Source organism: Charadrius vociferus, unplaced genomic scaffold (genome assembly GCF_000708025.1).
Source record: "Charadrius vociferus isolate BGI_N301 unplaced genomic scaffold, ASM70802v2 scaffold228, whole genome shotgun sequence".
Classification (NCBI taxonomy): Eukaryota; Metazoa; Chordata; class Aves; order Charadriiformes; family Charadriidae; genus Charadrius; species Charadrius vociferus.
The window spans coordinates 3,881,657-3,908,982 of record NW_009649864.1 but is presented as its reverse complement, the minus strand read 5'-3'; the positions used below and the strand labels follow the sequence as shown (position 1 = coordinate 3,908,982).

Here is a 27,326-nt window from a genome sequence, read left to right as displayed (position 1 = left end):
AGGAATGCCAGGAGAGAACGCACATACCTGATCGATGAGCATATTATTAAGGATTCTGGCTTCCCGGTTCATCTTTTCACTCACTTGCTGCCGTGTCTCCTTGTTCATTTTCCATCTGGGTTTGAGGACTTGCGTTATGTATTCCCTCACCACGTACTTATGAATGTTACGTAGAAGCTCCTGGTTAAAAAAAAAAGCAAACCTCATGGGTTTTCTGTGGTTCTCAGGTACGGCCATGGCAGCGAGAGAGGGCAGGCGAACCTCTGGGGTCTTTAGGGGCAGCTGAGGGCATAGAGGGGATGCACTAAGGCAGTGCACCGGCCAGCACATGCTGCCCAGGCCAGCTTTGCCGAAGGGAGGTGGTGGCTCCTAAGTAGCAAAGAGGGATATTTAGGATTATTTTCAAAGTGGCTTTTGATGGTTCTTGCAGATTTTAAATATAGAGCTGTTGTCACCTACCCATTTATTTCACAACGGCAGAGGTGTGAAAGGAGCATATAAGCCTGCGACTCATGGAATTATAATGTTCAGTGGTAATGTTCACCAAAGGTTTTTGTTCCTCTTTAAAGGAATCGTTTCCCATATTTAAACTACAGAAAGGAAAGATGTTGCTTATTCTCGCGTGGAAGTACGGTAATAGCTGAACTTCCCCCCATCAGCAGTCCCCACGGTTATAAACAGTCCCCACCACCGGAAAGGAGTCTGCAGGTCACACTACAGCCTGCAAATGACAGCGTGACCCCCCCCAGCATCACTGTGCCCAGGAACGGGACCATCTGCCTACCTGCCCCATGGGCTCCCTCATGTGCTGCAGGTGCTTGGAGAACTGTGAGATCGCCGATGCCAAGGAGTCCGGCCTTTCTGTCCCCAAAATCCAGTCCTTGGTCAGGATTTTCTTAAAGAGTGGCTGAGAAAAGATCAACTCACTGATGACACTGGTTATATTCAGACTAGCTGATGCGCTAGCCAAAGGCACCCAGCCGTATGCCTCCTCGAGGGGCTTGAACTGAAAAGCACCGAGCACTGACAGCGCACCCACTCTGCGTGAAGACACACCAGGAGTTAGGCAGCAGGAGCACGCAGCAGGCTGGGTTTCTCTCTCTGCCCTGGGGAATTCAGACCCATGTCTCCCCTTTCTGGGTAGGGGCCCCAGGGCAGACAGGAGAAGCATCACTCCCAGATCGGGAGATGCTTTGACATTAATGGCTCACTTGGGGCACCTCATTTCCTTGCTCTGTGCCACCTTCTAATCCACCAGCTATATTTCTTTAAGTAAATATATCTGTATCCCTACTGTATGGATGAAGAAAAAGATGTGAATATTAATCAGAGGAAACTCAGGCATGGCTAGAAGAGGCTGTGGCGTGCAACCACGTATGCTAGTGTTACATGGGTTTGTACCAGCTATGGACATGACAAGTCACTTGGTAGTGAATCTGTTAGAAATAAGCCCAGTAGTCGACCACCCCTCCAGCCTTTTCCACAACGAAATCAAGCTCCTCTTGCTCACAGCACTTGCAGGGGGCTATCTGTACTCCCTGCCAGACCCATGTGTCTGCACAAAGTCTCACTGGGATTTCCCTTCTGCTCACTGCCCTGATGTGGTGGTGGGAGAATAGCAGCTGGGAGCATCCACAACTTGATACCTCATGGTCAGTGATGACGTGGGAGCGATGGCACTGTTCCCCATCTGCCCTGGGTACAAGGTGCTCTGACCAAGTGTTTGCAGTGGGCTATTTCCCTTGCCAGGTCCCTAAAACTAATGTGCCTCCACACAGAAACACAGCAATATCTGCTAAAGGTTTCGGGTGGCACCTGGAAGAGACTACGCCAGGGGCCAAATTCAAAATATCCCTTCTCTGGCACATCCTCTTCGTACTTTTCTCCTCTTAGCTCTCAGGATCTCTGTCTTTAGACTCCTGGCAATCTCCTTCCCAATTATTTCCCCCCCTTGTGCCCTCCTGCTGTGCTTCCAGCCTGCTGGAGGGCTGTTTAGAAATGCTTTGTCTTGACTGCTCTCATTTCTCACGGCAGTTCGGCCCTCTTGCTCAATGCCTTGGCTTGATTCCTCCCGCCTGCCCCTGAGGCTCTGAGACAAACTCTGCAGTCACTGGAAAGTCCCCTTGGCCAGGCAGGCTTGGCTTAGATTGGAGCTGTTGTGTGACTGTCTTTGCTTCTGAAAGTCATGCTCGGTGATTTAGAAAGTGAATTAGGATGAGTGAAAAGAGGTGGGACCAAAGGCTTAATTTTCCCCATCTCTTGTGTTACACCAGCTAGAGCCAGTGGCCCCCCAGCCAGCTGAGAGCAGAAAGCCACATCTGTAGCACCTGGGAAGCACAAACTGCATAGCAGCACGTTTCCTTTCAGTCCTCTTAACACAAGTTAAGCTGATACCAGCGCTTTATCAGCTGATAACAGAGCTTTAGCATCCTCACGATGAAAGAATCAGTCTTCCTTCACCATGGAAACAGCATGGAAAAATCACCTCTACCAGAATGAATTCTGTCCTGTCTGAAGAGGTTGATAATGGACTGTGATGGCAGATCTATGAATAAGTAAGAGTAAATAAAAGTCTTGAAGAATCCAAATGTTTTGATAGAAGGAAAAATGTCCCATTGGTGCTGTCCCGCTGACTTCCCTGGGGCTTCACTATGGGTGAGGTTTTCCCCCCCCTGCTTTGCCTGAGATGCTGGAAGCCACTAAATATCCTTTTCTTTTGGTTGCCATTGTACTAAAGTACACAGCTTGACAAATGTATCATTGCTTATAGTGGAAAAACTCTCAGGATGCTGAAAGTGTCGCTTTCGGTTACAGAGGATTTCTACAAATGTTAGGCACGATGCACTTTGGAAGGACCATAATGTCATGCGCTGCAAAACAAGGTCTAGTTGGTGAGACAAGGGAAGGGCAATGACCCTCAGCTGCTGCAGTGGTCCTGCACATAGCGCTTATATTTAGGAAATAGTGTGGCCAAGATCCTCTTACCTGTGCTTTTGTTCTTAATTTATTTAAAAAAATATTTGTGAAGTTCCTTGTCAGAGCTGCCAAAATCTTCTGCAGTTCCTCAGTGTTGACTTTAAACACTGTTTCTAACCCTGACCTAGAGAGAGAAAGAGAGACACCACCAGTGGGTTAATGTTAAAATGTAAACTATTACTCTGCCCTAAGCATTTTATCCAGATTGGCATCTTGGGCATTATTTTTAAATAAATTTGTGTATCTAGTACTTCCTCTTGGAAACACTTAATGGGTCAAAGTAATGACTCTTTTTGCACAATCCATATACCAAAAATTAATCACAGCTGAGTAACTGTGCTTAAAAAACCACCTATTCCCTCTTCAGGTGGGACAGTTCAACCATGCAGAGCAGTTGCGTAGGCTGGTTACTTTTTCACTTGAGCAACACTTCTGCTAAATGATCTCCAGGTACCTGAGAGAGCGCTGAGGGGCTTACAGGGTGAGAGAGAAGTAAATAATAAAGCCCAGAGAAGGGAAAGCTGTGGACCCTGTGTCCCCCAGAGCCCTGCTGACTCACTCCTTGCATCATCTATTGGCAGCAGCTGAGACGGTGAACTACGGAGGTGGAAACCTGAGGAGTTTCCAAGGGACAGTGCCTACTTCTGCAAGGTTTCACACTAACGAGAAATAGAGGTTAATGAAATCCCCAGCAGCATGTGTGGGCTTTGGGGGTATTGCAAGCTCCTGGCTTTCTTCTCACTTTCCATCCCTGCCCCGCTGTAACACACTCTGGAGGGAACTGAGGCAGCACCACCAAAATGCTGGTGGGCCCCAAGCATCCCTGGACATGCCACATCCACTGCTGTGACTGCAGGGCACGATGGGTTCCTGTTGCTGCTTGGTAGCTAGTTTGTACGTCTGAGGATGCCCAAGTCGAACTACAAAACACCTAAGAGCAACCCTGTCACCCCAGGCTGGGGCTCAGGTCCATAACGCCGGCTGAACACCTGAAGTTTGCGTCTAGCGTCCACAAAATCAGGCTGTCAGGGCACCCACCTCTGCCCAGCGCTCACCACCCCAGCCTGACAAATATTTACCTCCACAGAGGAATAAACCCAGCGGGGCCAATTCACCACCCCAACGCCTGCCAGCTCCCTGCCCGGGGCCGGCTTCTCCCTTCACCACCTCTCCAGTCCCCAGCAAGGAACAGGAGAGCAATATTTTGCAGGGCTAAGAGGAGGGAGAGAAAGCCGTCTCCTCGGCGAGGTTAGCATTGCTGGAGAGACCGTGCCATCTAGAGACTTCCCGACGGTAGTGCTCACTGCGGCTGGAGCCGTTGGCTCCTGTGAGACACTGCAACACGCAATCCTCTGCATCCCCTGAAGAATATTTGGCATATAACATCCCTGCTATGGCAGTGCCGGGCAGCGATGAAACAGCATGGGCTGGAGATAACAACCCAAGCTTCTCGGTGGCCAGAGCTCAGGTATTAGCTGCGTGTGGGCTGGCTGGGTTGGCCTCCGAAGCGCCACATTTGCATGGCAGAGATGACCCCAGAAGCTGAAAAGTCCCCAGGCCTCGGTGGGCCGTGTCCCTGCATGGCTGCAGACCATCCCCCTGGGGCGAGTGCGGTACGAACAGCCCCGGTTCCCCATGACACTGGTGGGCTGCGGCAGCCGTGCGGGCAGCTGTGGGGTGGGATGCGCAGGGTCACCACATCCCACAGCACTGGGCTGACGGACCAGACCCTGGGACACACAGTAACTGGCATCATCCTACTTATGGGCAGAGCACCCCTCTCCTGAAAGTACTTTTTAATAGTCAGAGCTGGTGGGCATACCTGTTTATCAGAGGCCTTTTCAATGTATGGCTTTAAATAACTAATTCTTAACACATGCAAAGCCCTGGCAGTTCCTTCTGCCAGGAGCCATGGCAGGGGTTTATTTGCAGGAGTGCTTTCACAGAGTTTCCTCCAGCCCAGTGCCAAAAGCAGCTGTCAGACCATGTTGCTGGGTTTATTCTGCCAAGCTCCAGAACAAAAAATGAAAAAAACCCCACTCCTCTGAGGTTGAAAGAGGCAGGCTGAAAATGAGTTTAAAGCTTTCACCAAAGCACCCATCCCAGCAATGCATCCATCCCCACCTCTGTCTCTTCACCCTTTTGCTCCACTGAAGTGACTTTTATCTGCATCCCCTGGGGAACATTTCCCCCGTGAGGGGAGGAAGGGCTGGAGGCTGAGAACCCCACGGGGCACCGCCAGGAGACCTTGGTCTTTCCTTTCTGGACATTGCCACCCTCTCAGACCCCAGCAACGCAGCAGCTTGGCTCGGGGGGAGCGGACTTACGCCAGGTCGTGGAAGCTGTTGGTGTAGGCAGCAAAATAAGGTGCAAAGATGGGGCTGTCCTGGTCAGTGCTCCAGGCCACGAACTGCTCCCCAAACCTGCAGGAGAAGACACGTCAGTAACACTAATGGTGGGGGGGACCAAGGGTGGCTCATCTTCTCTGTATATGGTGATGTCAGGAGACACTGGTGGCTGGTCCAACCTGTCCCCTCTGTATGCGGACATGTTTTTTCCAACTGTCATAACATGTGTGTGCATCGGAGGGGAATAGATGGCAGATAATTATGGGTTTAGGGTATGCTCGCCTGAGCGGGTACGCAGCACTTTTGGAGAGATGCCAGGGATTTCAGCACACCAAATCTCTGAGTTTGCTTCGTTCTGAGGGATTATTTGTGGCCGTGGTACTCAGGCTCATCACTCTGGCCCTTCATTTCTCTGGCTTTTGGGGCAGTATAGTACACGCCTTTTTAAGCGCACAAGGAAAGGATTTACCTCAGGGCTGGTTTTACAACAGCGGGTGAATAGGAACAGGGCATCACATCTACACTCCTCCCCCCACCCCACCTCAGCGTGGTGGGTCAGGTAGCTGTTTTCTGTGTAGCACAGCTTTTATGCATTTGACAGCTGTTTTACAGCCAGGTCCACACCACTGGCAGGAGGCTGCACGCTCAGGCAGGCTTTGCCTGGTGAATCCATTCTTTGTCAGGGTAAAGGAACCTGCTCGGGCCGGCCTCAGCTGCTTGCATCTCAGGTTTGTTTAAGGAAAAGCTTAAGTTTTTTTTTAAAAAAAAAAAAGAGAGAGAACAAAAAAAAAAAAGGAAAAAAGAGAAAAAAGGTAAAAAAAGAAGTAAAAAAAAGAAAAAAGAGGTAAAAAAAAAAAGAATGAATGGAAAATCAGTACTGTGTTTCTCCTCAAAAACCCAGGCAGATTTCAAAGCCAAATAGTTGGTTTGAACTACCCTGTTCGCTCAGAGTATGGGAGACCAGCGTGGATCGCCGGGCTATTGGAGATGGGGGTTTAGAAGGGAAAGCCTTTGGTGCACTTTGGACACCTGCCGTGCCCCGGGTTCACCACCGGAGAAAGCAGCGCTCAGGCTCCCCACCCTCGCTCCTGCAAAACGTCAATTAGCAAACTCCCCACTCAGCGCCTGCTGGAGGTGGGAAACTTCAAAGGTTAACATGATATTATTTTTAGTCTCGCTCAGAGTTGATTCATGCCGAATAGCCTTTCTCCTCTGCAGATTGCTGCTCCGGCAAGTGGCTGTGAACCCCCCAAAACACGGCCCCACCGGAGGGTTCGGACAGCATGTCGCTGTGCTAGGATGCTGTGCAAACCAAAAACCTTCCCTGGAGCATCCCCAAAGCACGTCGCAGGGGCTAAGATTTGAGGCCATAACTTGGGGACTACCCAGCGGAAAAACATTATTTCAGCAAAGGTGCTGGGTCCTGTGTCCTTTGGACACTGGGTAAATTTTAAAAAGACTCAGAAGGTGGACTAGCTGTATGTTTTTTATAACAGAGAGGGTCCCATCATCCATTTCTATGCCCATAGCCATGGGATGCAGGAGAAAACTCTCTCAGCAGGACTCATCCTGGGAGACCTAGATGGTGTTTCGGGCAAGCAGGATGTGGGTCTGGAGGTCCATAACTGCTGCTTCCTCATGGCTGCAGCTGCAAGCGACCACCATCCAATGCCACAAAGGTCCTGGAGGGATGGGACCGCAAGTGGTCCCATCCCTTTTCAGTCAGCAGCTCCTTCCTGGAGCTCTGACCTCACATTTTGGGACTTGCAAGAGTCCCATCTGGGTCTGTTTATGACTCCCTCCAAGTTGTTTTGCTGCTTCCTCATTATTGGGCTCATTGTGATCTCTAATTCTCCCAGGACCAGGCCCATGCCTGCTTGGTGCCAGTGTCTGGCCCAGTGCATGGACCTTTTCCCTGATTTTTTACCAGTGTGGGACTCATTTGGAAGGAATGTGCTGCCCGGAGCGGCGATGACCTTGGTATGAATTCATGCAGCTCTGCCAGGCACAGCTCAAGCATTTGCGTTCCCAGGCTTCTGCTGATCGCTCCAGATATCTTCATGTGCTCCCCGATGATCTAGAAAAAGGCACAAAGAAACGCCAGTGAATAGGACAAGCACAGGAGAAACCTCCTTTGCAAGGACCCCGTGCAGCTTCGGTTAATAAAAATAACTCACCTAGCAAAGGGGGAAACAGCCGACTTGTTGCCAGGAGGTTTTTATTATTCTCTGGCAGTTTTAAAAATAATAATCCAGATCAGGCCAAGGGGCACAAACTGATTTGTGACATAATCATTCATCCCCAATGGCTCCGTGTCCTTCTGCTGTCTGAGCGTGAGCTAGATGCAGCGCTGACTGGAGCTGCGAGCCGCCCTGGTGCCATCCTCCTCTTTTAGGAGGATTTGCTGGGGGGATCAGTCCCCAACCCAATGCCCAAGGGGACCTGAGATCTCCCCGTGTCCCCATGCTGAGGGTGGCTATAAGCATGGTCCCTGGGGGCTCGCATAAGCCCCCACCTCAGGAGCGACACCAGCCATGCACGGAGGGTCAGGCATCACCCCGAAATCTTGCTCGCACTGGGCCTCTTCCCCCATTCCCATTCCCACAATCCCAGCTGCCTCTCCAGAGCAAGGTGGGCTGCGATCCCGCACTGGCACTTCCCGAGCATCCTACCCATCTGCTAATCCAATTCAGACCTGCCTTCCTGGTGATCACACAACGTGTAATATTCTTCTATGGAAAATGAGTCACGGCAGCCGGCAAAACTCTTTGATTTTCTTTCTTTCTCTCTCCCTCTTTTTCTTTTTTTTTTTTTTTGGTATTATTTAATTGAAATGACTCAACCCTTTGAGTGAGGAGAATGAATCCAAACCCCTCCTGGCTTTATTACCCTGTAGTCCCTGAAGCTAGTTGGAGCTTTTGTTTTTTATACTGTTTAAATTGGAGTGGCTGTCACTGCCTACGGCCTTTCCGTGGCTGCCGCAGCCCCGGGACAAAGTTGCTCTTTCAGCCGAGGGGTTTTTCTAACAAACCTTTTCTTTCCACCTTTTTTTCCTTTCTCTTTCCTCCTTCTAATCAAAGAGATTTAAGGACTTTAAAATCAGTTGCCTATTATGTTGCTGACACAATTGACAGCAGGTTTAATTTGCAGCTAGAAGGCAAGCGGGAGAGCTAAGAGTTGTAATAAACTGCATTTTCTGCTCTAATGTATTCTGCCAGTGCGTGACTAACATAAACTATAGCAGGAGGCGGTACCTCCACCCCAGAAGGTAATGATCCAGTTTCCCTGGAGCCACAGAGCCCCCCCGCGCTTTGTCCCAGCTAATTAAATACCGTTTGAAAATCAAAGGAGAGCGAGGAGTGGTAGAGGTTTTCCTTCACTTCTGGGTGAACTTCCTTCTCCCACTTCTCCGTGACCTCCAGTCTCAGGATGTTTCCAAAATAGCTTTTGATTTTCCCCTAAATGTTAAACGTAGGAAGGAAACATGCAGCTCAGGCTAACAAAGCAAGCATGAGTGAAGCGGCTCACAGCGTTTTGCTGCGTCCGCACGTGTCTGAGGCTCCCGTGTGCGGCGCGGGAAGGTAAGCAGGGTCAGAGGTCTCGCTCCAGACCCCGTCAGTCTACCTGGGAACTTGGGAAAAAATCAGGAGCTGTGCTGCGTGGGGGCAAGGTACTCCCAAATCAAGGGAGAATCATTCTCCTGGCACGGAATTGTTGTGTCAGCTGTTTGACTGCTTGATTGCAAAGTCCTCCAGCGTGTGTAACGCACAGGGTCAGGGTTAAAGATCAGACTGGGCCTTTCTGGCAGTAAAGCCACTTGTGTAAGTGGCAGCACTGTTCAGTCCTGGCTGATAAATCAGTCTTGTTGCTGGTGAAACAAAATGATCTTTCACCAGCATGATGGAGTGATACCAATGTTATTCAGCTGGGTACCTTGAGCTCACCTTCAGCTGTGCCCTGTTTCAGAAATCATAGAATGGTTTAGGTTGGAAGGGTCCTTAAAGATCATCGAGTTCCAACCTCCCTGCCATGGGCAGGGACACCTCCCACTAGACCAGGTTGCTCAAGGCCACGTCCAGCCTGGCCTTGAAAATGCGAGAAAATGTCTGAGCCCAGCAAAGAGCCAGGAAAGCATGTAGTCTTACACAGGGTCCCAGCCAAGGACAGCACAAAGACAACTGCTGAATGGGTTTCCTAGGAGGAGCTGAACCACGGGGAGGTCCTCTCCCCAAGCCCAAAGTTGTGTAGCTGTAGCAAACCTCAGATGTACTGGAGGAATTCGCACACCATGAAAGTAGCAGCTAAAATGTCTTTACACGTAACTTTGCAGCGCTTTCAGTCGATGAAGCCCAGCTGTGAACTTTTGCCACGCCTCTGCTGTATGGGTCTGGTGCACTCCTTTTAGCTCTGTGATAATGCAGGTTCAAGCCCATGGCTTGCTTCGGTCCCAGAACTGGTGTTTAGGATTTTTTGCTTTTGATTAAAGGCCGTTCTGCGTGGTGCTGGCAAGACTCAGCACCTGGTGGGGTGAGGAACCGTGATGCAGCCATCCAAGACCTCTGCCTGGGAGGCTGGGGCTCCCACACCCTTCCTGGGGGGGCACACGGGGGCAAGGTCAAAACTCTCACCTTTGCAGAAGTGATGTAGTCGTTCTTCAGTTTATCCCAATCAGCTGGTGTTAAAAGCAGGGACAGGTTTTCTGTCTTAACTTCTGGTTTGAGATCAGGGTGACCCAGAAAGAGTTCACTGGAAAGATTCAAATGAACAAATTATGTTGCCTTGGAGTGTAAGTAAACTGATGGAATATTCATGTGGCATGAGCTACATAATTATTAAGCCGTGAGAAATATACTTAAAGCTTAAATTGCGATGCTTGTTTTCAAGCTTTAACAAGAAAATCTTTCCTCACTATTCAAAATCCTAATTATTCAAAATCAAAATGATCTAAGGTTCCAGCCCACCTTAGAAATCATAAGACTTCTGAGTTGTTTGGACATGAAAAGCGCTATGAGAATTTACTTTTTTAAATAAACAACCTAAAGCTGAATCATTTGACTACAAGCCTGCGAAATGCCTTTCAGGGTAATTCCTGTAGCAGCGTGCTGCTTTGGAGTTAGCCCATCTCCCCGGCTCCGCTCCGGTGTCACATCACAGCTCATGTCAGCCTGTTCTTTTTCCCTGTGCACTGTCCCTAGCAAGGGGAGGTGGCAGAGCCGGTCCCGCTCTGCGCAGGGCAGCCTCTGGAAGGCATTCCCATGCTCAGGACATGGGCCATCGTCGCACCGCACTTCCTCCGCAGGTGGAAGCAGTGGGTGGACGTGCAGCTACAGAGTTTGACTACAAAGTGGATTCAGCTGACACACGATTTCACCACTTGCTTTCCTCTGGATTGCAGTGTAATCAGGCCAGCTGATTAGCAGGGAGACAGGGAAAGGGAGGCAGTGCTTGTGTTTCTCCCTCCGGGGCGAGAAACCCGTTATTAGCCTGTGCAATTGAACATGCTACCCCTGCAATCTGCCACGGACCGTGGAGGCATCGCATCTTTCAGGGTGATGAAGGTGGAGAGGACAAAGAAGAAAATACTCAGGCACTTGAATAAGTTGCAAGCGGTTACCTGGCTAGCAAGGAACACAGCTGCAATGTCCCCTACACACAGCCTGTTCAACCACCGAAAAGAGTTCCCATTGCCAAACCAGCACCGAGCACATGGTTAGGTGTGGATCCAAGTGAGGATTGTACTGTACAAGGTCAGGCTGGGGCAGAATGACTGCTCAGCAGAAAAAAAAAGCTCAGCCTGCTGATAGTGTCCTGGAGTCAATGTTCCCACTGTCATGGTTCAGATTTCCCAGAGAGGTACATCTGCACATGTGGAGCATTGCACAGCCCAGTTGCTGCAGGGGTCTGCTGCTCATTTAATAGGACACCACAGATTTAAGTACAAACTCTCCACTATGACTGAAAGGACTGGCCCAAATGTATACTCGAGGAGCTTATTCCCTTCTCTTTCTTTTTTTTCCGTTTGTTTGAATTGTAGCATCGATAATGAGTTTGGGTCAGATGATTTCTTCTATTTTTGGGATGGGTCCCAAGAGGGGATGAAGTTCTTTCAGAATGGGAAAATCAAATGGAAACAGCCCAACCTGGCAAGGTGATTGCAAGCAGCGCCCAAAAGGGCTGCAAGCTCTCAATAAGCAGTTTCACAGCAAGTTAGAGAAATACAATGGGGACACTTTTCTTTGGTGCAGAACCTGGAAGCTGAAGCTTATTTCTTCCCCCCTCTCCTGCAATGCTGGGGCACAGTATAGCTCCCAGGGACCAGGGACATGCAGGAATTTCCTGCCAGATGAGATCAACAGGGACATGTGAGGGAGAGGGGCAGTGGATGGGACTGTCCTTCCATAAAGCTGGTCAGCCAGTGCTGTGATGCTGAGGGAGTTACACACATGTCGTCACGGTCACCACACCGTAAATGAGGCTTTAGAAGCAGCTAGGCAAGTTCACAGAATAAATGTGTTCAGGGCTGTTCAAAACAAAGACGATGTGCAGTCCAAATGTCCCTGAGCCAAAAGTTACCCAGGCTCGGGATGCTCTGGGCAAATGTCACTGCTGTTTGCCCTGCTCCACCACTGCCTCCACCACCACCTCTGACCACTTTTGCTCACTGTTTGACTCTGTGTCCTGCCTTCACTCCCTTTTTGGTTTGTTTGAGGGGTGTCAGTTGGTTTGCATTTGTCCCATCCTTGGGCATCTGGTTCAGGCCATTCCTGGAGACTGGTTACTGGGGGAGACATGATTTCACTTTGACATAGCTGTTCTTCTGTGCTTATTAGTAGACTTATCTCCTGTGGATGCTGCCTCTCTCCTCCTTCCCACACCATTGTGTATTTCTGTTGGGTTTAGTCTAGGAGCTCTTCGGTGCTGGAATGACGGGCTGTGGTCTAGACCAGCAAACGACTGAGGACACACAATGCCTGTACCTTCTACTGATGCCTTAGACATCTCCTTTGGCTGTAAAAGGAGGCAATGTCCAGCTGCACGGCTTTTACTGTTGTGAAGAATTCCTGCCTTTACTCCCACGCACATAGGGTGCCCAGAAGATGGTGTTTAATATGTCTGTGTGGGTCCTAGAATATTTTAGTTACCCCTGAGTTACAGGGAGCTTTAACAGGTCCTAAAACCATGGACCTTCCATTAAAGTAATGGACACGTCTGAGCCAGAGCCTTTGTTTTCATGTGGCAAATTCCACACGGTGACGTCTCGGTACCTCCTCGAGACTAGTCTGACCCCTGAACATGGTGGGGTAATGTGGCCTGCTTCCAAATGCATCACAGTTTTAATTAAACAGGAAGAAGGCATGGCTCCCCCACAGGTCCCTCCCTGTGCCTGGAAAAGTCATCGGGCAGCTGCTGGACCTTGCAAAATATTTGCAGAAAGTGAGCAGGTTTATCAGCGCTGCAAGGAGGAGCTTCCTGGCATGTGAGAACAGTGAGTGGGAGAGGAAGGGGAAAACGAGGTAATTTAGATCTGTGAAAAGCAGCAAGTGTTTTATCCACAAACCTTTGTCCCCACCTATTAATAGATTAGCTATCTGGTTCTACTGTAGAAGTGACTGCGTCTCTCTTGCTCGCTCAGGAAACTGAAAATAGCTCAGGGCTTTCAAGGCACCCTGAGGCCCTGCCGCTCTCCAGAGGAGGCTGAAGCAGTGTGGCAAGCGTACCATCTTACCTGCGGTAGGTGTTGGCCACCCAGTCGAGCAAGGCATACAGCTCGTTGAATTCCAGTGGTCGCTGGGAGAGATCTTGCAGGTGTGAGGCGACGGCCTTGTGAAAAGCCTCCACATACATGTCACACACCTGGTACTCCTCTGGGTAGCACTTTTTTACTGATAACTTGATTTTCAGTAAATCTTCCTTCAGGTGTTTCTGGAGCAAACCTAAGTGGAGATCAAGCCAAGAACTATCCTCTTCCTTCGATGCCATGGGTACTCCCTGGACTCTGTTTCTAGCGCTCTCGTTGACAGCTTCCCTCCATACCTCCCTCCACTTTCTGGGTGTGCCAAGCAAGTCCGACCCAGGGCCAGCAGCATGGCCTGTGTCAGGGTGAGCTGCTTCTTCACGGGCAATTAAAGTCACCAGGGAGGTCAGCATGGTATCCTCTACAGTGGGATGCTCCAGTGTTCCCATCACAATGGACTGGATCATGTTTGTGATGGAGTTATAAAGCAAATCCACGTCCTTGGATTTCCTCACAAACTCCTGGGGGTTATCTTTGTATTTCTCAGCATCCCGTTCAGTGATAATCTCTTCTTCCAAGTACTTGATGCTTGCAAATGCTTCCAAAAGTTGCCTTTTCTGAATAAGTTCATTGATTTCCATTACTGCAGAAAGAAGGGGGGAAGGGGTTGGGAGAAAGCAGGCATTAGGTGATTGACAGGTTGGGAGCGGGACAAGATGCCCCACAGGGAGGCTTTCAGGGCTGCTCTGAGTAGCCAGGTCCCAGCAGTGCCCGTTAGACCGACCTCCCCCCGCCGATCTCTCCAGCTCCTGTTTGACACAGGAGAGGAAAACAATCTCTGCAAATTGAGCCACATCTCTATACTGCTGGTTTCAGAGGTAGGAAATAACCAAAAAACTGATTATAGACCTGCAGGAAAACCTCAAGCAATGGCTAACGAGGCTGCACAGAGGAGCACAGGGCTCTCAGGCTGCATAAAACCGCCCCTGGCTCTGCCCTTCTGTTAGTGTGGAGCTGAAACGGGACTGGCAGCGGGAAGGGTTTGTGATATACCCTCCCAGCAGGATTTCCTTTGGTAGGGGTGCCCTTGTTTCCCAGTATACCAGTGTGTTCAGCACAGCTCTGCTGCTGCATTTGCCACAGCACCTCTGGCTTGAGGATGTTCCACACGTTGCCTGAGAAGGCAGGGAAGGCCCAAGGGTCCAGCTGGAGGGGTGGGAAGGAGCACAGTGGGACAGACCCCTTCAGGCCCTCTGAGCTCCCAGGCCAGACACGTCACTAGAGGGTCTATCCCCAGCCTACCCCCAGCACGTCCTCCAGAGATACCAAGGCCCTGGGGGAACAGAATACTGGCTTGGGGATGCTTCTGATGTGTTTTCGGGAACATTCCCTCTTCAGATGTAACCGTGGGCAAACCCTGGGCTCCCCTCCTGTCCTGATTTTGTGCATTATCAAGTTTTCCTAAGACACTTCCCTAACTCATGTCATGGCTAAACTGGCTCCTGCATTTCTGAAGACTGAGCAAAATGCTAACACAAACTGCAGAGGTTGTCACTGGTGGTTTGCATTATGGGGACTCCTTGAGATGTAGGGACTGAGGTAACAAGCCAGATACTGACCCATCCATGGCTGGCCATCCTTACCAGCCTGTGTCTACCACAGCAAATGGCCTCTGAAAGATGCCTCTTAGCTGTTCCAGACATTTAGGAGATGTTCTATGAATGCTTGTAGTCCTCAGCTTCCTCTCAACCAAAAAGAGGCACTTCTGGAGGACCAGAAGCCACAGCTTCTCAGCTCTGCAGTTACTGCAATCTGCAGTAACCTTTCTGCTGAGGAGTGAGGAAAGTCTCTGGGACGGTGGTCCCAGCAGGAGGAAATGGAGAAACACCAAAGCATGTCAGGTATGTGAAGTTCAGCCACCTGGGGTGGTTCAGGGTTGGATCACCTGGCTGTTCACCTTCTGTACATAAACCTGCAGTCAGATGCCAAGCACTGCCTCTCACCAGTGACACGTGTTTTCCAAGCAGCGAGCACTGCTGTCCCTGGGTGGTTTGGGAAGGTGTGTGCATTGAAAGAGGATCCAAACCTGTGGGTGCTTCCTCCTGCTGCTCAGTTCTCACATGGGTCTTCCCCACCTCCTTTTCTTTTGGCACCCACTACCAATACTGGCTGGTGTTGGCTGAGGCTGGGGGAAAGTCATGAAATACTGTTACCCCCAGAGTGGCTGAGTTCTACTGAGTTTCCCATTTCTTTTTCAAAGCCTTGCTGGTGCAAGAACCACTGCCTGCTTGCCAGTAATATTAGCAGTATTTGCCATGTGTTGAGGAGATCCAAGAGCACTGCTAGCTTTTGAGAGGCCCTGGGAAGCTCTCGCCATCTCCAGCATCATAACAGATGCTCTGAACAGGAGATCCCACTGTGATATTGGGCATGAGGCATTATTAAAGAGGAAAAACGAAAGGGTATTATTTAGACATGTGTGGCCACTGCTTCTGGGATGAAAAAAAAATACAGAAAAATTGGACAGTACTTGAAGATATGAAGGACTGGTTCATAACCCTTAATTTATGCCCTTGGGCTTGTCTGCACAGTTTTTAAACTATATGCACCAAATAAACTGTGCAGTGTAAAAGTATCTGTATGAAGACAGAAATAAATCAAATAACCCAACTATTAATGCAGTGTACAATGCATGGGTCTTTGAGTGCCTATATGGAGCTACAGTTTCTTCTGCGCTCAGAGGGGAGGGAGATTGTGCCAATTAACTTCCTCTCTTCTAGATAAATTAATATAAATCCTGTGTTTGCACAAGTACTTGCAGTGGGAGACTAAAGGAATACATTCTGTTCTGTTTGTCAAAGTGAGAAAACACCATTTAATCACCATCTAGGATAATTATTCAGGGAGGTGATATTGGGTGCTAAATGGATCTTTAATTTAGCAATACAAGATCAGCCAGCTGGTAGTTGAAGGAAGACAATTGAAAGGCAATTAACCATTATGCAGCTTAATGGTGCACATGGTGGAGTCTTCATCGCTTGCTGTATTTAACTCAGGATGGGATGTGTTTCTGACAGAGCTGCTCTAGTCTAGGCCAATCATGAGTTATTGGGCACAGGATGGGCCTTATTCATGCAATTCCTCAGCTTGTTTATTGCAGGAGATGAAAAGGGCTTATGGTAACATTTCCTGTTGCTCTCATCTATGACCCTTTGAGAACGGACTGGCAAAGCTTGTGAGTTGGGCTCAGATCCAGCTTACCCACCTCACAATGAATCAGAGCAAAGCAGTAAGTAACTTCATGGCACAGCAGAGCACGTTACAGCAGTGAGACGATGTCAGCCCTTCTATCTGATCCCTGTGACAACCCTTCTGTCTGATCCCTATGACATCCTATGCAGTAGCCCAAAAATTTTTTTCTAGAAGTTTAAGCTGAGGAAAGGTCAAGCTACATTGACTCACCTCAGCCCATCTCCTGGTACCTCTGCCTTGATAAGGTGGAGGAGACCAGTGCTCAAACCACAATCAAAGTCATTGCTGTCTGCCCATGCTTGGGGAAAGGTAAGAGCTATGCTGAAGGTAATTATTATAATTTGACTAAGACCTATCTATATAATGCTGACAAAATGCATGAGAATAACCAGCCTGGGGAAAACAAACCAAACAATTACTTGAATCACTGCTGGTATGAGAAGAATAGACGGAAAGTCAGCGTAAGAGGGTAAAAGCATCTGCAGAGGTCCCTTTGCAAAGCAGTCTCTAGGATTAGGAACCAAGGGGGAAGTGCCAAAGCAGATCACATCCAAACCATCTTTTTTGCCCTTCAAGGCCTTGCAGCAACCGACAGAGTACAATTTGGGGACCATCAGTCTGAGAGCTGAAGAGCAGAAATTGTCCAAAAGTGCACTGCAGGCAATAGCGCAGGAATAGCCCACACTGCATTTCTGGATACTGTCAGACCAGCAGTTCCCAAACTGCGATCAGCAGATTGTTGACTGTTATGTATGATGCACAATATGACTGCTGATATGTGAGCCGACAGGCTGATGTGGTGATTGTAGGTAGGTTGTGGATATGGTTAAACTAACATAGTGGAGGCCACAGAGCAGCCTGTCCAGCAATGGGATACCTGTCCCGGCTGGGCCACCTAACAGCCCAATGAGTTTGTGCAAGGGGTGACAGTTGTCTCTGCCCCGTGATGAGATGCCTGATTCTTTAGCATCTCTGTTGGGCCCAAGAATTGCAAAGTGTAAATTAGCTGAAGGCTGCATATACCCTGTCAAGCAAATTACACTGACAGCTTTGCTTCTTACCTGAAAGAGGCTTTCCTTGAATGGGCTCTGCTTCTAGCTTCTCACCTATCTCCTCCACACCATTACAGATTGTGGGTTTGTTCTCCTCATAGCTCTTATAGAATCGCAAAGAAAGCCGTTTTCCATTCCAAGTACCAGTACCTTCCTTTTCTTTTTCTTTGTTCTGACTTTTTTTTGATTTCCGGATGCTTAACATTGTTTTAATACCTCTTTCAAAGAACCCACTGTCCCTACTGTGCAAAGTTGGGCTGCTCAGGTCAGAAGCAACCTCCATCTTTTCCTCCCCTGTACTGTTTGTTGGAGAGGCTGGTTCTTCAGTCACGCTCCTTCTATTCATCTTGTTTTTCAACAAGGGGTTTTCCAAACAGGTTGATGGTAATCACTGAAATGCATAAAAGAGCAGAATTAGATGAGATGTTCATAACAGGGTATTGCTGTGTCTCCAAAGTCAGTCCTGGACTGAAAAACTGGCCAGTCCTTTTCCTGTGCCTAATACAAGGACAGAGCAAGTTGCTATAGCCTGTAGCTGCTGAAACAATCTCTTTACCCACAGGGACCAGGTGCTGGCCTGCTTTTAGCTTTGGAAAGCTCCACTTAACTCCATAAATCAGGCAAGAGGCACCTATTTGTCCAGCGCCAAGGAATCGCTAAACATCAGAGATGCTGAAACGTGTGTAAACATACCATTTGGTTGGTAACAAGGTATGTTTTTACTTTCCTTTCTTCTAGGTGGATTTCCAGACATGTAGGATCGATAACCCTTCCTGAGCCTCACTCAGGTGTTGCCATTTTCTGATGTGGATACAGCAACTTTGGGTTGTGCTGCTGCTTCTGCCCTGCTCGAGCCCTGACCTGCCGCTGCTGGAAGGTGGCCCAGGGGTGAGCGGTCCCCAGCGGGTGGCTGAGCTCTGCTCTAGCCCCTTCCATCAAACCCACAGCAGTCTCCGCACTCCTCGCACTCTGAATCGTCATGGTTACGGCGCAGGAGGCTGTACGATGCAGTGAAGGTTCTCATCACTCATCCTGCCTCAGTGCGCTGCGTGCCGGCATGCTGAGAATGGGTACCTCGAGGGCCAAGCGAGCCCCTGCGTGAGCTGCAGGGGATGCTGCAGATGTCAGATTTCAACAGAAGCGCTCCTGTCAGTGCTCCTGGGCTGTAGTCACATCCCTTGCACTTGCTCAACTCCTGTCCTGCTGCAGACAGATCGACTCCCCTCTGCCTACCCTGAGGGCTGGCCTGGGTGCTGGGGAATGGGGAAGAAAGGTTTTGCCTTCCTTCCCTTGCAAAGGGCTCTCACCAGGTCACCAGCTAACACGGCCCGCTCACAGGGACGCTGTACGTTGCAGAGCTCTGAGGATGGGAAACGCCACGTTTCCCCACAGCGGGCTCAAGGCAGCTCAGCGATCAGTTTAAATCATTAAAAACAGCTATTGCTTGAGGTCACCCAGGAACTGCCTGTCTCAGGCCTGTCCAGCGCACAGGAGCAGAGATATGATTGCAGTGAACAGACATGTTGGGACTCTGAAAATAGATCTCAGCTTTCCTCAAGCTGAGTTTGGCCGGGGTTTCGCTCCCTTGTGCATGGTTATTTCACAGGCTGTAAACCGCAGGGACTGCATCTTCCCGTGGGTTTGCTGAGCTGCCTGCACAGCGGGGCTCAGCCCCGGCCTCACACCCTCTCAGGGGAATGTTCAATCAATCATTGCCTTGCTTAGGAGCTCACCCCACCACAGCCCATACAGAGGGTGGGAGGGAGAGGAGGGTACCCCATTTTCCAGGGATTTCAGGAGGAAGGGGGCCGAGTCCCCAGCTCAAACCCCGTGTGGGGGCTCTGTGGCTGGAGCAGAGCAGCAGCAACGATCAAAGGGGTGAGCTGTGCGGTGGAGGGACCCAGGGCAGGAGGACCATAAGAGGAGAACCCATAAGCAAGGAAAGAGAAGGGATACACACCCTGGTACCGACTGAACTGATCCTCTCCGCAGCAAGCTGGGATAGCGCAGGCGTGATCCACAGAAACTGAGGGCAGCTCCTCTGCAGGGAAGCCGTCTGGGAGATCTCGCCCACCTCAGCTGACTGGAGTACCATCCTGCACGTCCGTGCTGGCCGAGGGGCTCCCTACGGCGCCGCTCTCCATCCTCCTTTTTGCCCTCTGGAAAAGGGCTGTTGGAAGTGGGGAAAAAAAAGGCCTGTCCCCACCTGCCCAAGGCCTCCAGTACCTTTGTTTGTTGGCTCCCCGGGAGAAACTCCAGCACTGTTTCACTTTCATTATGCCTGGGCATTTAAAAGAAGGGGAGAGGCGGGGGCAAAATGCCGAATGAGCTCCAAGCTTTGCTTCAAGGTTAATTATTTACCCTACAGATGGAGACGGAAGTGAGACCAGGGGCTTGACAATGGGGTGGGATGCTGGGCTAAGCTGGCCCCAGGCAGCTGGGGGAAGAAGGATTTTGGCACCTGGTCCTGCCCCGGTGGGTTGAAGCCCCACCATGTCTGGGTGTGGGGGTTCAAAAGCAGCCCCAGAGCTGCTGACTGGGAACTTCACCCCCTTCTGCCCTGTTTCTGGAGGTCACGGGTAGCTTGGTCCTAGTAATGATTGCCAGGTGTGGGTGAGGGATGGGAGGGGATGTGTTCCGTGGTTATACATTTAAATATTCACCTCCTCGCTCCTCACTTTGCCCAAAGGTCACTTATTTCCATGGGGACGCTGGCCCTGGAACCTTCCATCCCCAAATCATTTGGGCACCTCAGAGGAAACCTGAAGCAAAGGAGAAAAAAGAGGTCTGGAATGTTTAAACAACATTAAACACAGTCACTTGGCTTGTCACTGAGTGGTGTAAGTGACTTCAGCCTGGGGACCCCGCGGTGCCCGGACAGAGGCGAGCCGGGCTGTGCAGCCGGGCACACCGGGTAGTCCCAGGCAGCTGAGACCCTGGTGTAAAGCAAGAGGGGTAAATCAGGAGGTGCCACTGCGCCATGGGCAACACACGTTTCTTTGCTTTAGGAGCCTGCCAGCGCGACACTTGAGAGTGTGATAGGGGAGATCAGAAGGTTGACTGAGGGATCGATACAATAAAATAAATTCCTGTGGCATTTGGACTTTGTGCGGGGCAGAGGAGAAAAGAGGGATTCATAACTACCCTAAGGTTGGGAGAGGCTGTGTGTCTGGGCTATGGAAAGTGTGTGGGGTGGGAATAGTTGTGATCAACCAAAAAGGGAAAAGCGGCAGCGCAGACTGGTGGGAAGGTGCCCTCATGGCAAGGTGCGTCTGGGCAGAGAATCATTCAGGGCTGCCTGGTGGTGCAGGGTCCTGCCTGATGCCTCCCCCAGCCAGGTGGCCCAGAGCTCAGCTCTTCGTCCTCGGGCTCTTCAAAGCCACGTTTAAGTCAGAGACTGCCCCGCCATGCTGGGGAAAACCACGACAGGTAATGCTTCTGCCACTCTGGCAGAGTGACAGCAGGACAAAGGGAGGGAGCTATTTATGCAGGCACACGCTGAGGTGTGTAAAGCCCCTTCGGACACAAAGTCCAACTAAACCTCTTTCCATGCCAGTCGTTAATCGCCCCCTTCTCCAGGAATTTATGGAGTGTTGGTTTGTACGGGCAGGCTTGCTATGGCTGGGGTGCAGCCGAAGTCCGACATGGATGGGTTCTGATCTGGACCTCCCTGGGAGCTGTCAACTACCCCAAAACACAGTTCACACCAGGGCCTGCTGCAATGCTGATAAACACAACCCCGGGGGAGCTCTGCACCCCACAGTTTAGGTCACCTCTCTCCTGGCAGCTCTTTCCAGTGCTCTCTCCCAGCAGCAGCTCTCAAGGAGCACGCCTGCTCCTGGAAATGCCACCAGGGCAATGCTGGTTCCAGAAGTCTGGCCCCAGAAGGCCATGAGAATTTAAAAATTTACTATGTTGCGCAGTTGTTTACCATTTTCCTTCAATTTTGCTAGAAGGTCATAACCCTCAAGCTAGCTGTGAGGGTTAATTTTCTTTAAAAAGGAAACCTACGTGTCTCCTTATCCTAGGAGGGGGCTTCAAAGAAAAAAAACCCGCTGATTGTGGTGAAGCTCAATAAAATGGTAAGGCTGGGTGATGCTATAATAATTCTGTCCCTTCCTGCTCTCCATAACCCCTGGAGAGAAAACTCTTCAAGAAGTCCTGCCTCTTCAACAGCCCTGCAGTATCTGGCGTGTGTTTTCTCAGCAGTACCACGGTGGAGCTGGTGAGTGTTCAGAGAACTTTGCGCTAAAAAGCTCACAGTCCTTAGCGCCGTGGGCACCATGTGGACCCCATCCTGTCCTCACAGCGAGCCGTGGGGCACCCAAGCCAGCCCCGCCAGGCATTGCAGGCCCACCATGCTCCTCCATCCCTCCCAGGCACCAGGAAGGCGCAGCCCTCGGATGCTAGACTCACAGACATGCTCTTAATTGGAAGTAGATGAGTGAACTGGAGAGAAAAGCCAATCCTTGCAGTAGGTGGCCTCCAACTGTTTTCCCCAGCAATGCTTTGGGTTGTCTCCTGCTCAGCCTTTGCTAATCCACCCACTGACGCAATGACAGCCACGCAGTGTCCCGGCTGTGCCAGCCTTCGTGCCCCAGCTGGCATGCTGTGCTCCGTACGGTTGTTCAGCCTTGCCGTCAACAGGAACACATGTTCCTGAAAAGATCTGGCCATCTGGAGGAAGCATCGTGAAATTACCTTCCACCCAGCAGCACCAGCTTAATTGCCTTTTGGGTCTCCGGGCACAGTGGTGAGAACAGATTAATCACTGTCTGGGGGTTTGAATATCGATACTCTCAGCCTGAGCTAGCAGCAGGCTGATGGACCAAGCTAAGCTTGGACCTTCCCACCAGGACAACTCAACCAGGGAGAAGAAAACAGAAAAGGAGGCAAAAATGGGTTGAGGAATCACAAGTAAGAGAGAACCTAGCAAATGCAGGTGAAAGCACCGGTGCCTCAGAGCTGTGGTCAGGGATCTTGTGGCAAGTGGCTGCTGCAATCCAGTGGCCAATTTTTGCAAGCTACATTCAATGGTTTTCCATTAAAGCTACATACAGAGGAATGTAGCTTTAATGGAAAACCTGTCTTGTTCTCAGCTGCTTGGCTGTGTGACCTCGGCTCCTTTTTCTGACTATACTTCCTCATGCAGCGGTGTCAAAGTGTTTTCACTCAATCTTTCCAGGGCTGGCCTAGCTACTGACAGATGCTAATGGCGAGGAGTTGCTGATGTCCAGATGCCAGGTTGCTGGGGATGCAGAGGTGCTGGGAGAGATCCAGGCATGAGGTAAGGATTAGAGAACCATGTACAAGCCCCATGTAGCTAAATACCTGCATATTTCTAGAAATGTTGGCAGAGGGTGGGAGCCAGGCCAGTACTGGGGAAGAACGGAGGCTTCCACCTCACAGGCTCTCAAACGCATCTGGCTTTCCCTGCACTGTGGCAAAAAGTGACAACCTTTGTGCCTCGGGGTTTTCTGTGGTGACTCAGCCCCATTCCCCATCCATTATACTCACTTTGCGAAGAAAGGGATTCTTCTTTTTCTTTCTTGCAGCAAATTCATCCTCAAGTCCAGCATGTTTCTCCCTGGTTCCCATGGCCATGGGACATACTCTTGCACCTTGCCACTCCCACCCAGGACGCGATGGTCCCAATCTGCTTGCCCTCGGGGCCCTGTCCATGGCAAAGGAGATCTACCTGGAGATGTCCCCACTGGATCCTGCTGCAGAGCTGCTCACCATGGCCCGCATGGGGCAGGACCCCCTCCAGCCTTTCCTGTGTTGATACACGCCAACTCGCAAGCAAAGCCCTTAGTACGTGCCCTGCCTCATCACTGATCACGGGAACAAAACCCACTAAAATCACCCTAAGGTGAAAAGCCAGCTCCTCCTCACATGCTGCTTTACCCCTTCTTCCAGCACAGCTCATACCAGAACTTGGGACTGTAGCTGGGGTGAAACGTCAATGACAATGCAACTGGTGCTCCTCAAAACAAAGTTTTTCCATCAGCGTTTATTAGAAGAGAAGGGTCTGGTCAATGCAAGAAGTATGGTCATCTCAGTGCAGCCTGCTCAGATGAAAGCAAGGACTGACTGAAGCTGCAGGAGTCTCCCATGTGTTGGTGGGTTTAATGGACACAGCTGAAGCAGGACAACCTCTGGAGCATGTTGCTGTGCCACCTGCCTCAGTTTCCCTACCTGTGAAATGCAAGTATTCGGTTCACCCTTCTTGGGAGGGTCATATAGATGAGATGTGTTGGTTGATCTCTTGCTATGAGAATATTTCGAGGGGTTTCTGATTTCCTCAGCCACAGTGTGAGACATGCACAACCCAAATCTGCAGGGGTGTCGCTGGCCAACCGCTCACTAATACTCTGCACCCACTAACCTCTATGAGGCTTTCACACTGCTGCTTTGTCTCCTGACCCTTCTCAATATTTGCTTTCTGTTTAGTTGCTCCCTCTTCCCTTCTCTGTGTTTATTACTCATATTTATTGTCTTCCTGTTTATTTCTTCTCTTGCATCTAACGGAGCACAGCGAAAGACTCCAGAGGTGCAGTGCTCCTTTGTGAGGGAGAGGGAGAGCAGCATGGGGGGGGTCCCACCATCCTGTCCACAGCCCTGAGGTTTCCATCAGCTCCAAATGCCAGGAGAAAAATGCATTGCTGAGGCCACAGGGGAATATTGCTTCGATGCGCTCGCAGAAAGCCGTGCCGGATCCTCGCTCCCAGCCTGGGCAGCCCAACCGGCATGGCCTCGGCAGGGTGTGCTGTGACCTGCTCCCTTTCTGGAGGTTTCACTCCCCCCGTGGTGGGGCTGAAATCTCAGCCCGTGCCGGTGGAGGAAGCCCTGGAGCTGCAGTGATTTGTTGCAACTGAGGAACAGGCCTGATATTTTTAACAGCGTCGTCGGTGATGGATGAGGCAAAGGCGCACTCGGAGGCTGCGTGTGCCTATAAAGCTATTGCCTCCTGGGGGGTGGTTTGCAGTGAAATGAGATAGATTGCTTATACTGCAATATTTTTTTTCTGGTTTTTAGGGTATAGGGGAAGGTGAAGGAGGGTTGAGCCTTAAGCTGAAAAGTCTGTTTGCAGGGAAGAAGCAGGTTGTGATTTGGAGACTGGCTTTTGCGGAGGGGATGCTGCCCCCGGGGCTTGAGTGGAAGCATTTGGATGATGCATTTCTGCAAAGCACAAGAGTGTTGCCTGGGAGAGGAAGGTGCTCCAGACCCAGGGACGTGTTTGTGATAGGGTCCAACACTGTTTCTGTGCAGCCATGGAAGTAGACCACTGGGATTAGTAAATATTATGCTGGGAAACACACACACGAGTGCTCATTTCATTGCAGAAAGGTGGGCCAGGAGGATTTTCCATGAGAGCTGCACAGAAGCCCATCCTAGGTGCTTTTGAAGGATAAACATCAAAGTTTTCCCTCCTCTCCTCCCAGAGAAGATTTGAAATAGGCCTGTGTGAGCAGGATGTCTCGCACTGGTTTTCTTCTTTTTTGGTATAATGAAAATGTTTAACACTTTCAGCAAGCTACCAGCCCTGTGTGCTACACCAGCAGCTATGCTGAAGTGTGCCAGACCGCGCACGAGGCCAATGGGGATGGGGTGGCTGGGAGAGAGCCTTCCCCCTTCGCCTGGTTCTGGCCTTTTGAGCTACAAATCCTGTGCTCACCATTCGCTGCAACAGCTCCGCAAGCATGTTTCACCAGCACAGCATGGACCGGCCCCACCATCCCTGGTGCTACATGGTGCAGCCAGGGCCGGGTCGCAGCGACCGTGCTCTCCCCCCGTCCCAAATCTGGAAGCAGCTCTGCTCCCGGGGATGCTCAGCTGGTGCACCAGGGACACGCTGTGGTGCTGTCTGCTGAGCATTTCCGTCTGCTTGTTTTTCATTAGCGGTGAGCTGATGAGTAGATGGATGGTAATTGCTCTTTACATAAAAAACTAGCTGTCCAGGTTGTGCACTCAGTAGCCCATTAGCTTGCAGCAAACATCATCAAGACCAGGGTGGAGTCCATCGCCTCAGCCCTTGGCGCAGCCTCGAGATTGAAATGTCACAGCTCGTTGACTTCAGAAAGAAGCTGCTGTCCTACCGATCAGGGTGCCCTCATCCCATCCATCACAGGAGCTGCCAAATCAGATCTCGAAGGGCAGAAGTGCTTTGTGCATGACAGTGACCACAGATTATCTACATGATTGTGCTTCCACTCTTAATTTGCCCTACGATTTGCCAAAACACCATCCTGATGCCATGGTTTTTCACTGTGGTGCAACTCCACGGGCTTCAGTGGGATGGAGCCTGAGGTCCATCAGCGCTGGGGGGGATAACCAGCTCCATCACATGGAGATGGGGCATCGCACTTGGCAGGGAGAGTTTCCCCTTGGAGGTGGCCGTGGGCTGATTGCTCCCCTGTGGCCAGCAGCCTGTGAGTGGGGACTAAGCCCCACTGAGTGACTCAAGCAAAGTTAGATTACTCTGCCATTCAAATCAGGTGGCTGAGAGCGAACCACTTCTGGAGCAAAGGCACCTGCCTGCTATGCATGCCACCACAGCTAGTTGTCTGCTGTTGAAAATGTGTCATTGAGGCCAAGGACTGCGCTGGGAGCTCAGCACTGCCTCTGCTGCAGAGAGAACAGGGAGGTGACGGTCAGCAGGAGCTTGTCCTTCTCCATTGCAGGGGTTTGCTTTGCTTTTCCAGTGTATGGTGCTCAAAAGCTTTACCAAAGCCAGGTTAATGTTTGTTTGCCACATTGCTGCAGGATAGTCTCAAGAACAAGGACCTTCAGAAAAAACAGCGGAGCCTTGTAAGAAACCTCTTTGGCCTCTTCTTCTTCTTGGCTGAACTTTCTCCAGCTTAATCCTAGGCTTGGTTGGACAGAGAGGGGGGAAAGGTGGAGGCTGGCTCTTATCTGTATAGTGCTAGAAGTCCATGGCTTTCTCCCAGCTGCCACACTTTCGCATTGCCCACACCAGTGTGAGCTGTGGTGCTCCCAGGGAAAGGGGAAGCGGCTTTTTCTGAACGTCTCCCCATATGAAACCTGGCTGTCCATCCTCAGGGCTGGGCCTCTGGAAAGCTGAATTTTCCTTACCTTTGGTGGCTGGGAAAAACGGAGAACTAGCATTTCATTTAAATATATATTTCTGTACCTTTTTTTTTTTTTAAATAAGTGTTTTTGAAGTTTCATTGAAGATGTTGTCACTGGAATCATTATATTTCTATAGAGATTATAATGACTCCTTTTGAAGAGTTAGTCTCAGTCAGTCAGTGCTTAATTCACATATCAATGACTCCATAAACCCTAAATCCACAAATCTGCTGAAACTGCTCTAATCTATTGTGCCAATGAATGCCTGCAGGGGCTCATCGATGTGGAGATAATTCGCTTAACGAGCCGCTGCCGTGAGGGTGTGTGGTCTGCGATGGCAAAGGGGCCTCGTCCCGTCTGTGAGAGGCAGCCGAAGGTTTTATAACCCAGCCACGCTCAGGGCGAGCGTCATTCTGTTTGGTTGATTTGCCCCAAACTATTTCACGTGCAATCCATCAGTCTGACCCTCACGGTCTTTCCCGTCATTTGCGGCAAGTAGTGCATTGTTTCTATGCGGTGACGGTGGGGTGGTCGGACCTTTCTGGTGCGTCTGCATGCAGCTGGTCCAGAGATCGTGATGCCGCTTTGTTCAGAGCGAACTGGTTAAGCCATAGCCGGTTATTAAGCCGCTGAAGGCAGTACCTCCTAACCAGTTATTAGAGCTTTTGCAACCCCTTGCTGCTGCTGCAAAACACCGGGCGCCTCTTCTGGCTGACTGGAGTCCGTTTAATGAGGCTATTGTAAACCAGTCCTAGGAGTTTGTCCTTTATTTTATTAAATGCGTAATCCCTACGGAAAACTGGAGAGCAGTAGAAGATGGTGCCAGAACGCCCCGGAGCAGCAGGAGGGCGGGCAGCTGTCGAGGAGGTC

At 50.4% G+C, this 27,326-nt stretch overlaps 1 protein-coding gene across 1 annotated transcript in view; it reads right to left on the bottom strand.

The window, feature by feature from the left end:
• The window catches only part of EXOC3L4 (exocyst complex component 3-like 4), a 21,207-nt gene extending 3,498 nt beyond the window's left edge, over positions 1 to 17,709 (bottom strand). Inside the window, exons 1-9 of the mRNA XM_009891057.1 lie at positions 17,373 to 17,709; positions 13,051 to 13,702; positions 9,953 to 10,070; positions 8,657 to 8,782; positions 7,301 to 7,401; positions 5,304 to 5,399; positions 2,986 to 3,100; positions 785 to 907; positions 28 to 180 (exon numbers count right to left, since the gene is read on the bottom strand). Coding sequence (XP_009889359.1) covers positions 28 to 180; positions 785 to 907; positions 2,986 to 3,100; positions 5,304 to 5,399; positions 7,301 to 7,401; positions 8,657 to 8,782; positions 9,953 to 10,070; positions 13,051 to 13,702; positions 17,373 to 17,709 — 1,821 coding nt within the window. The remainder of the gene's footprint in view (positions 1 to 27; positions 181 to 784; positions 908 to 2,985; positions 3,101 to 5,303; positions 5,400 to 7,300; positions 7,402 to 8,656; positions 8,783 to 9,952; positions 10,071 to 13,050; positions 13,703 to 17,372) is intronic.
• Between the last annotated feature and the right edge of the window lie 9,617 nt (positions 17,710 to 27,326).